Here is an 11,122-nt window from a genome sequence, read left to right as displayed (position 1 = left end):
TAAACAAAATTGATAATGTAATGTAATCAAAAACGTTAAGCATATAAAGAGGGTAATTTAAATAGGTTTATAATTATATTTGTCAATAATAAAAAATATGTTTCTAAAATAATTGATAAATTATTGACTAAGTATTAAAAATTATATTGAAGTGCTTTCCTTTGGACATTACCCACATTCAGTGGAATCCCATTGTCATTCAGCCAAGACAAAGGATATCAAGGAGTTCACTGAGAGAGATAATGCTGCAAAAAAGTAAAACTTGGAATGAACTGGGTTTAAACACATTGCTGATATATTATAACTGCAATTTTCTTATTTTTCTGTACATATAAACTAATGCTTATATTTCGAAGCACAATGAAATCGTTCTTGATGTAGGCAAAGTAAATACATACTTATAGTAGAATGTTTCCGGCTACAAAAATAATTTAGTAAGCAGAAACAAGAAAGAGTACCTTGTTACGTAAACATGTCATACAGATGCAAATCTTAATTAAATGTAATTATCAAACATCAATGAAATGAGGGTATTTTGCAGACATAGATTAATCATAGTTGTATACTTCCGGAGCAATAACGTCAATTCCCAGTACCTCTGGAAACCGGACCCTCTGAAAACTGATTTCGTCAGTCCCAGTGATTGCCGGTTTACAGGGGTTGCACTGTATACATTGAATACAACGGAAATCAAAGCAACTTACAAAAGAAGAAAAGTTTAAACTGTTTGCTTACTTTTTGACCCACTGAAAAAAAAACCTGCGGTATATCTTTCTCAAGGTATTTACGAACTGTCCATGAAGAAACTGACCTTTAAGACCTTTAAGGAAAAGGGTCTGGTGTCATGAAAATAATTCAGATTGAAATTCTTTAAATGACGATTCTTAAATTAATACAGTGAAAAAAAAAAACATACACCGCTGAAAAAAAAATCAGACAACGAAATGAAAACATCAGCTCCGCTGAACATTGAAATCTTAGCTAAGGGTTTTTGAGACCTTTTGTTCTCTTCTGAAGGTGTTTCCTATATAGTTATGTGATAAGAGTTACCCAATGAAGGCATTGCATTATCAATTTTGTTTATAACAGCTTTAGTAATTTTAACAAAATTCTCATCTCATGAAGACGCTGATGTTACATTGACATGTTCAAATAAATGATGATTTAAATGTACCAATTAGTCAGTTACTCGATATCCATCAATGCACAAATGTGAATGTTATTTGAATATTTATTTTAAGTTCAACTGTTATATCTATTCGAGCGTACTGTCACTGACCCAACATACTATTTGATTTGACGTCATAAATGTTATACTTTTCGCAAGGATTTCGTTTGATGGAAATACAGTTGTTGTTTTTGTCTAGCTTCATATTTTGTGCAGTATAAATAGTTCAACACAACATGGATTTGAATTCGAGTTTTTTTAAGTGCTAAGCCTTATCCATAAATCAGTCCAAAGACTTGACAAAAAAATTCGATAAGTTTATATGTTCAATCCTTATTCATAAACCAGTCTTTTGTCGAGACAGTTCTCTTATAGTTTGTATTCTCACTTAATATGATGATTCAGACTTGTTCAACCTAGTAAGTGTACATCCAAGACGATTCGAGTAGCAAAACGGTATCGGAGCCTGGGCAGGGGGCTAATGCAGCAGTTCAGCTAGTTTGAATTAATCTTATGGAGTTCTTCTGTAGAATAATTTAAGGGACTCTCTATTAAGAAACCAGACAGACTCCATAATGGGTTCACCACATATCAATTTAACTGCATTTTTATGTTGAATTCATGAAAAAAGCAGAGAGAAAAATAATTTTGCTGTATCTGATTTGGATGACTCGTCTTCTCTTTTAGATCAAGTGAATTATGAACATACGGAAAAATACTTTCCCTTTACTTGAATTTTAATGATTTCTATATAATTTATTTTGATCGTAGTTTTTCAGTAAATAACAAACCAACATTTTTTTTCAATGTACTTGACTTCTAATTCACGAAATGCGTCAGGAAATAATGGCATGTGCCACTGGTTGCCTGGTTTTGCATGGACACCTCCTTTACTTGAAATTAATATGAAGCAGTTGGAAGAAATGTAATTCACAATATTGCATCCGAAGTGAGATGGAAAGAGACAACTGTATGAAAATAGTACAATCACTCAAACTATTACGATGCACTTTATATTGTCATATATAGGTTTAATACAATAAGACGAAGCAGGTAATTGATGAAATTGTTTTTAAATAATATAATATCGACTTAATTTAATTGTTCGATGCATCATTTTACGCTATATATTTATATTATATTTGTAAAGTGCCTGTATGGGATAAACTTCCCATTTTATGGGGTATTGGGCAATGGAGCATGGGGAATGGGGCAATGAGGAATGTGGCATTTGGGGTAAATGAATAGGGCAATGGGGAATGGGGCGAGGGAATAATTTTGATTGGTCAATCAAACAAATTGTTCTGCTTTTTTTCCGCAAGCAACGTACCTATCATAATTCTATGACAGCAATTAAAATAGTTTTTTTTTTTTTTTTTTTTAAAAAAAGCTTGTTTTAGAGTAATTGTTAATGATTACAGGTGTACGTCGCAGTTCATTATTTATTGATATTTTTTATATTAACCAAAAGTACATTTGCACGAAATTTAATTTCTGGTCATTATAGATTGAAAATGTTCGCGCTCATACGATTTTTATCATTTTTGAAAATTTGTACTGAAATAATGTGTCGGAGACACTCGTATGATTTTAATAATCACAAATAAAACATACTGAACAATAATGTTGACTCCCTTTCAATTAGCAGAAATATGTCATTCGTCGCAACCTCGAAAAGGATAATGATTTTGCCATTTTTAATATTTTAAACAAAAAAATTAGACCATTATTTAAATTAAAATTGTTCGCATCCTTACAGTCTGCAGAAATATGTCGTTTTTTGAGAAATTGAAACTGAAATCAATGTGTCACAGCCAAACATATGATGCTTATTGTGACAATTTTACATTTTAACCAACAATAATATACAAGACCATAAAGGTAATTTTAAGTGTTCGCACTCATTCAATTTGCAAAAAATATCTCATTTTCAAGAATTTGGTCTGAAATATAAGTATCTTAGCCATCAATATAATAGTGATAAATTTTAACATTTTTTTTACAATAATTTTAGACTAATAGGTAAATTCAAAGTGCTCGCACACATACACTTTGCAAAAATATGTCATTTTGAAGATTTTTGACTGAAATATGAATTTCGCAACCACCAACCGGATACCAATATTGACATTTTTGACAATAAGTTTGGACCATTATTGAAATCAAAACTGTTCATACCCTTACAGTCTGCAGAAATATGTCATTTTTGAGAAACTTTATTGAAATTAATGTGTCAAAGCCACACATATGATGTTTATTTTGACAATTTTAACATTTTAAACAATTATAAAAGACCATTAATGTAATTGTAAGTGTTTGTACTCATTTAATTTTCAAAACTATCTCATTTTCAAGAATTTGGTTTGAAAAATATGTATAACAATAATCACCAAAAACGTTATCTGGACAATTTTAACATTTTTAAGAATAATTTTAGAAATTAAATTTATTCACAATGTATACATGTATCGTTTTAAGAAAAGTTTGCATGATTATTACTCATGCAGGTCGGAGTGGCGATAATACATGTAAACAATGCAAATATCACGTGATTACGGTAATTCTCGAAGTTGCCGGCCAGATTATAAAATAAATATTGATTGCACAAACCTTTCTGCATCCTAATTCATTATATGTATTTGATAAAATATTTACTTTACCTTTTCTTTTCGGAATGGGGAAAAGGCATTGGACAACAAGAAATAAGTCGATCCAATGGGGGATGGTGCAATGGGGAATGGGGTTATAGGGAATGGGGTAAGTGGGAAGTTGATCCCATACAGGGACTATATATTCAATAAAAAGAAGATGAATAGATAGCTTATATTCAAAAAGCATGAAGAAACCTCATGTGCTATTTTGAAACATCTTAAAACGCAAGCGGCGGGAAGCAGAATTTTGCTTAAACTTTGCTTATATAGCTATACAAGAGGTTGCATTATGTTCTTTTGTTGTAAAATATAAAGTAAAACGAACTGTTCGTTCTTTACTGTTTTAGTTGCACATTAGATAGTGTCAATCATTCGGAAGCCATAAAGACGCGCCTTTTCTAATTGGGTCACTTTGCTTTCATCATTGTTACAGATATATTGAACCCAGCTGTCAAGGAAAAGATTTGCCTCGATAGTGCCATCTGCATTTGTTGGATAAGCAGCGAAGTACTTATCATCAAAGCTGTGCAAACCCATTGCCTTTAAAGCCTCTCCGAACTCTTCTTTTGATATCTTGTTATCTTTGTTTATATCTGTTATGCGCACGAGTTTTGCAAATTGTTCTTTAGTACTTTTCCTGAATTGCTGCTTATTCTCGTTGTATTCTTTTGTCATGACTGCAATCATTTGGTCTTCATTGATTTTGGTCGATCCTTTCAGGAAGAACATTTTAAAGAAATCCACATATTCTGTCTTGTACTCATCGGCCAATTTCTCCGTCATTTTTTGTGATTCTATGAACCTGTTGCTGAAATTTGATAACACATATCATTAATATGATAGTAGTATAATATTTAATTCAGAAATTGAGTCTTAGTCAAAAATGTTGACAATCGTTAAACTTTAATAAGATTCATGAGGTATTCATTAGTAGTGATGAAAGAAAATCGTATACGTAACTTCAAAAAAAGTTAATCATCTTTTCTATGTAAGGCAAACTACTTACGCAAATTCGTACGCATCTTCAATTGAAAGTAAGTCGTCTTTTGTTAAGTCGAAAGTTTTGAATAGTCTTCTCCATTTGTTAGTCAGGAATGTGGTTGTCATTTTGAGTATAGTAATCTGAATGAATAATAACAATAATCATCTGATAACAGGTTATATACATTTGTCCCCTTAAGTGGAACCACATCATCATTAGTCAAGACTAAGGATTTCAAGCAATCAACTAAAAGTTAGCTATATGTAGAATGGTGGTAAAATTAAAACTTAAAGTTAACGGGCTGTAAATGTTCTGCCTTTCAAATTTGATGCAAGCTTAACTATGATTATATTTTGAAGTTCAATGAAAATGTTTTTATTTATATAATCAATACTTAATTATAGTCGAATTAGTTAGGCTAAAGGGGATGAAAATAAGCGGATAAAATTCTCCAGATTGATGATAAGTTATATACATAAATTCCCCCCAAAAAAAGGAAAAAAAAAACAAAACAACTTTAAAACAGTATCTCCACTGCAATATGAGTTGTAACTGTTACTGTATAACCCTTTGAATAAACAGAAAAAGAAAATTAAAACTGCCGGAGCGGTATATTCAACCAGCGGTGTTAACAGACTGTCAGTCAAAAATAATTTAAAAGACTTTATATCGCTTTTATACTCAATAGAACTAAATCCTGAATTTCCCTTATCTCCTTTAAACAAACACAAACTTAATATGATAGTAAGCACCCGATTCATCAATATTTCGATTCTTTTCAGACTTACAGACTGATTACCGCATATGCCTATCCATACATTTTAACATCTGGATATATCCTGAATACAATTCTTATAATATACATTGATAGAAATTATATAACTTACACTGCTGACACAGTGAAATCTCAGGCAACAGCGTGTAAAATTCAAATTGTACTCTTAAGCAGAGTTAGAAAACATTGGAATCTTAGTGGAGGATGACTTGGTTTGTTTGTCTTTTCTGGAGTTTTTTCATTCTTTGTTTTACTTTTTTAGTTTTGTGATACAAGCAATTGCATGACCTCGTCCCAATGTGAACGCCCTGCATGTCTTTTTTCCCATTGATAAACATGATGTTATTGAAGATTGTACTGTCACCCAATAACGAGACAAGTTAATCTCAAATGGCTAAAAATAAGACTACTCTTTTCTTAAAGGTGCAAAATGGTCGTGAACAAGTAATGAACAGCTTGAAATCAATAACAGTCTTTGTTCGCGCATTTATGACAATATGTGCACGCATTCAAGAAAATAAATGCAGCAAACCGATAATATATGTCCCATATTGAAGCATTGGTATTGAGGATCAGTAACATCGTAATAGGTAGTCATTAATGGAAATTGGAGTTGAAGAAGGAGTTAAGTATATTATTTTGAAATAATTGGGGGGCAACCATAGCTAAAAATAGGGTGCCACCATTTCGTATGAAGACAATATCATATACTTTGTAAACTTCCAAACTAAGGACTTCTGCGAAAATTCCAGTTGCAAGCCTTTATTTTCAAGAATGCGTGCACATATTGTCATAAATGCACGAACAAAGACTGTTATTGATTTCAAGCTGTTCATTACTTGCTTGAGGAAAACTGCCAATAGCATGGAACCTGTATATGGGGAATGGGGAATCAAGAGATTGGAAGTGGGGATGGGGATAGTGTATGCGGGATGAGGTTTAATTTGGAGGATTGGGAAATATGTTTGTATACATGACGTATATATTTATATGAACATTATATAAAATTGATATATAACAACATTTTAAGTGCAAAAGTTTAACAATTTAATTTGATAATGTAAATATTTGATAGCAAAATATACTGGCGAATGAAGACAATGGGGAATAGAGACAATTGGGAATGCTGTGGGGGTGGGGTGGCGTATATGATGTAAATTGGAAATTTGTACCTCTCAACAGCTGTAATATTTACACACAACAACTCATGAGTTTTGATAAAAGAGATCTAGTTATCAGGGCAGAAATAAAATGAAATATCATATCCTTAACGACACAAATGAATATCTATATGATTCAATTGTTTTAACATTAACTAAAATGATTTCTGTAATACTGTTATATTAATATGAATTAAAAAGAAGTGCTATATATTAATAAACATACCTGAAAAGATAGGTGACTCCGACTAAGATGAAAATGAATTATTCCGTACTTTTAAATATGTTCTGAATCAGTCATGTTCAATGCACTTATATATTGATAACGTACTTAGGTCTCGCTTTTATCTTTTTCTATTAATACTTTATATATTTGAAGGTCCAATAGGTCTTTTGTATGGAAAAGTTCTTGATATGCACTATTTATTTTGAAATAATCATGCGAGTCCATGGTTTGTTAATATAACGTCTCTTATGGGAAAAAAAAAACAGGAAAAAAACTTTTTAGATTTAAATATTTAACAAATGCAGTAACTATGGTTCATTAACTTATCATCAAAACGAATTTTAGTTTCTGGGTTTCATACATCACATCTATCCCAACGGACAAAACAGACATAATGAGGTCAGCCTCATATTTTGATCTACACTCAGAGATCGATGCCAAAGGAAAAGTATTGACATAACTATATGAAGATGCGATAATTTATCATTCACTATTTCAACTTTCCTTTTATCTTTTGCAACAACGCTTCAGCACCTGCGTATGGAGTTTTCATATCACAACTCAAACCTTAGTCCATAGCTTACCGTTACCACGCGGATGTTTTGACCGTGATAGACCTCCTTCAATAAGGCTTAGGTATCAGATTTGCGTTGCTACATGATCGAAGTCATCACTACTGACGTTTTATAGTCGTCGTCATAAAGTCTTGAATGACAAGACCAATTTGTTCAAAGTGTCAGTTTTCCATTGCTCTTTCGTCTACGCCGAACATGACATTTTATTGGCAACTCGGCGGGTGCTTTTAGAAATACGGATGACGCTAACCCTACCGGTTAACCCGGCCCTTGTTTTCTATACCTCCTATTTTACGTGTTTCTGCACGATTGTTTGTTTTCGCGAATTGTCTAAGTATATATTCCTTTTAGCAATGTCAGACAATATATGAAACATGACATGAAATAACCCACAATTTAAGCACTGTAGTTTGCTAATATGTAACATCAGAGTCACCGAATGTTTTGTAATTTCATTAAAGTGCACTGCAAATTAAAATTTCAAGGGTCGATAACTCTGTCGATAATTACAATTTTCAAATATTCTTATTAAAATCAATCTTCAAACAGAAACAGTAATGTAGAGAACGACAACTGGCAATGAATGGGCAGTGAAACAAGTATGAGTTCTTACAGGACGACGAACGGAATTTTAAATGAGGAATGGTACGCGAAAATGATGTTAACAGAAATGAACAGAACATAAATAAACAATTACAACTTGAAAAAGTGAAGTAATACTTCCCTATTTGATAACCATGTTGAACTCCTAATTGATTTGGCCCCGTGCAAGGGCGTTAAAAGAATAGGCCCGCCACAGCACTAAACTTGTAGTAAAAGGCGACCAAATAGTGCGCAGAACCCTGGCTGGTGGCTAGGGTGCTCTGCCCACAGAGCTACTGGGTCGGTCGTGTGCCCCAGGTGGTGGAATTGGGCACCTGAGGCATGTTATATACTGGGGAGGTCAGGCAATAATACGGAAAACCTGATCATAGGTAGGAACCATTGGGCTCCAAAACAGGAGGCTAAATTGCTCGACCCAACTCACCTCTCCCTATATCCAGTGGCAATCAAAATTTGCCGACCCCATTATCCTTGTGTTCCACCCCATTTTTCATGACATCATCATTTCATGTTCATTTACGTATCCATTGATGTTTATCGTCTGGATATAGCTGAAACATTGCTGCTCGGGCGTAAATTCCCAACAATCAATCAATCCTAATTGATTTGGATAGAAATAAAAAAAACATGGTAAACAATAGTGATATGTCATTAACATTATTTGATCCTATTCATTTTTGTAGAATGATATAAGAGTTGAGTAACCACCCCCCCCCCCCCAGGTCAATGTAAGATAAAGTTCATGTTTGCAGATGTGATTCCTGAAAAAAGTTTTAAAATCGTAATTTGAAACAGAATATGCAATCATACAATAATAAATAAGGATTCCGTGAAAATGTCATTCATCTTTTTATCAGTGGTGTAGGGGTGTTACAGTCAAGAGTTATGTCCCCTCTGTGTCAAAGAAGGAAAAAGTTCACGTTTGCTGATGTGAGACCTAAATAAGAACTTCAGATTAAAAAGTAGAATACAAGGTGATTATATTCAATAATTAATAACGAATACTTAATAAAAAATGTGTGAAAGTTCATTAAATTCTACTTATGTGTATAGGAGGAGTAACCGATGTCCATCTTCTGGAATGTTATGATAATTGACCAAACTAATTTAATCTGATTCTAATTTTAATTGAAAACGCTTTGTTACAGTACAACCGCTGTATACTTTACTGGTTAAAATTATCCAATCCTTATTACTTATACACAGGCAGATATTTTTCATGTGAAATGCATGTTAATCCAGGTTCACATGAAATTCACATTAAAATCGCATGAAATTAACGTGATTTTCACTTGAAATTCACTTAACATGAATTGCATGCATGCGAACAACTCGAGTGAATTTCATGTAAAGGCTTAATTCACATGAATTTAATGTGAACTCTGTCACAAAGTTTATTTGCTCAGTTGGAGTGAAAATCATGAGAAATTCGTGTTAAAATCATGTAAAATAATTCTGCCTGTGTAACATTTGAAAGAATTGTGAATCTATCATAAGAGTAATCAATGGAACCAAGGTTATAGCGGTTATCAAAAGAATGCAATCCAGGGACAAAGACCATACATGGAAAACAGACATACACAACAAAGAACATAAAGTAACTAAACTCATACATACAAATGAGCAACTCGGACTCCACTAAAAACTGGGATCATGAACCAGGTGCAACGGTAGGGTAAGCGTCCTCTGCTTTTCTAGAAACACCCACCGAGTTGCTCATAAAAAGTCTAGTCCGGGGTAGACAAACGAGGGAAGGAAAACTATGACCCGTTGAATAAATCAGTTTTCATGGTGCAGATGGATACACCATAACGATCCACGAGTTCATGATGACATTTCTAAAACATTATAAGGATTATAATTTTCAACGATATAGCATTTGAAAGATAATCCTTCATGCTTTTAACTAAAAACAAAATAATTCTGCTAAATCGTTAAAATCATCTGCTTGATACGACATTGTTCGTTGGAATGATTTGATTAAATACCGGCTGGCTTAATAATCATGCAATGATTCATTGGAATAAAATACAATAAATAATCCTTTTTTCCAATTTTATTAATGTATCATTTTTGGAAGAAAGTGTAATAATTTGTATTATGCTTTACCATCTTTTCAAAGATAATGAACTGTGTCCAGCCTCTATACGAAATATGTGAATTTCAATTATCTAATTCAGTTTTTACAAATAAAAGTATATTATATATTGATTCATAACCAACCCTGCACAATTTTAAGGTGGACAGATACTATGGTATAAATCATCGGTCACATAAAGAGTTAGGAATACAATATAAACATTTACCACAGTTTACCACAGTTCAATGACTTTCAATTGATAAGGAAAAAACATTGAAGACAAATATGTTTAGTAGCGATCTTATTTGATTCAATTAATTCGTCAGATTAATGTTATTAGTTCAAGCAAAACGTAATTGAAACTGGTTGGAACAAAATCGACAGTAGGTTATTTCAACTTTTTTATGGCTGAGAGTGCTATATAAAAGGTTTAAAGAATAGCGCAACATTTACCAACAGTGAATTATAAAAACATCAGTGTATTTTCTGTATACATGTAACGTATACATATTAAAAGGTATATTTTCATTAGAAAACACAACAGGTATATTTTTGTCCATTATATACAAGCGGGCATCGACCTTGTGGTAAGGAGATTCAAAATAGAGGACAAAAAAATGCAAGCGGAAAACATTTTTTAACATATTTTGCTATTTTTTACATTTTTTATTTTTTTTTCTAGTTATTTTTTTTCACAAAAACGTCTGTGAAGAAAAAAAGCAAGTATCCGGCGTCGTCAATTATTTTCAATTATGCTACATTTGTATAAGACGAACTAATTCAGGTACATTGATTATTGAAGCGACGATCATTTCTAAATGCAAGCGTGAACTGGAACGATGTAATCAACATACATTATCAACTTGGGTAATATGACCGTAATTGTGCACAATGCTATTTCC

General features: G+C 32.5%; 1 protein-coding gene across 1 annotated transcript; it reads right to left on the bottom strand.

Annotated features, from left to right (window-relative positions):
* Positions 1–2,183: 2,183 nt before the first annotated feature.
* LOC148601647 (sarcoplasmic calcium-binding protein-like) lies at positions 2,184–7,184 on the bottom strand. The gene is made up of 3 exons (XM_088556424.1): positions 6,963–7,184; positions 4,826–4,941; positions 2,184–4,627 (listed from the first exon to the last, which is right to left on the bottom strand). Exons 2-3 carry the CDS (start codon positions 4,924–4,926, stop codon positions 4,174–4,176), a joined length of 555 nt encoding a protein of 184 aa, XP_088412550.1. The 5' UTR covers positions 4,927–4,941; positions 6,963–7,184; the 3' UTR covers positions 2,184–4,173.
* Positions 7,185–11,122: the final 3,938 nt, after the last annotated feature.

The sequence above is a fragment of the Perna viridis genome, chromosome 12 (genome assembly GCF_037379345.1).
Source record: "Perna viridis isolate PV_CMFRI_1.1 ecotype Kerala chromosome 12, ASM3737934v1, whole genome shotgun sequence".
Lineage (NCBI taxonomy): Eukaryota > Metazoa > Mollusca > Bivalvia > Mytilida > Mytilidae > Perna > Perna viridis.
This window is presented reverse-complemented; position numbering and strand designations above follow the sequence as displayed.

Excerpts from the sequence above, each read along its gene's own strand:
- LOC148601647 (XM_088556424.1), bottom strand. The coding sequence starts at position 4,926 with ATGACAACCACATTCCTGACTAACAAATGGAGAAGACTATTCAAAACT. Across the intron at positions 4,628-4,825 it reads GAAGATGCGTACGAATTTGC|CAACAGGTTCATAGAATCAC; the intron begins GTAAGTAGTTTG and ends ATCAAATTTCAG.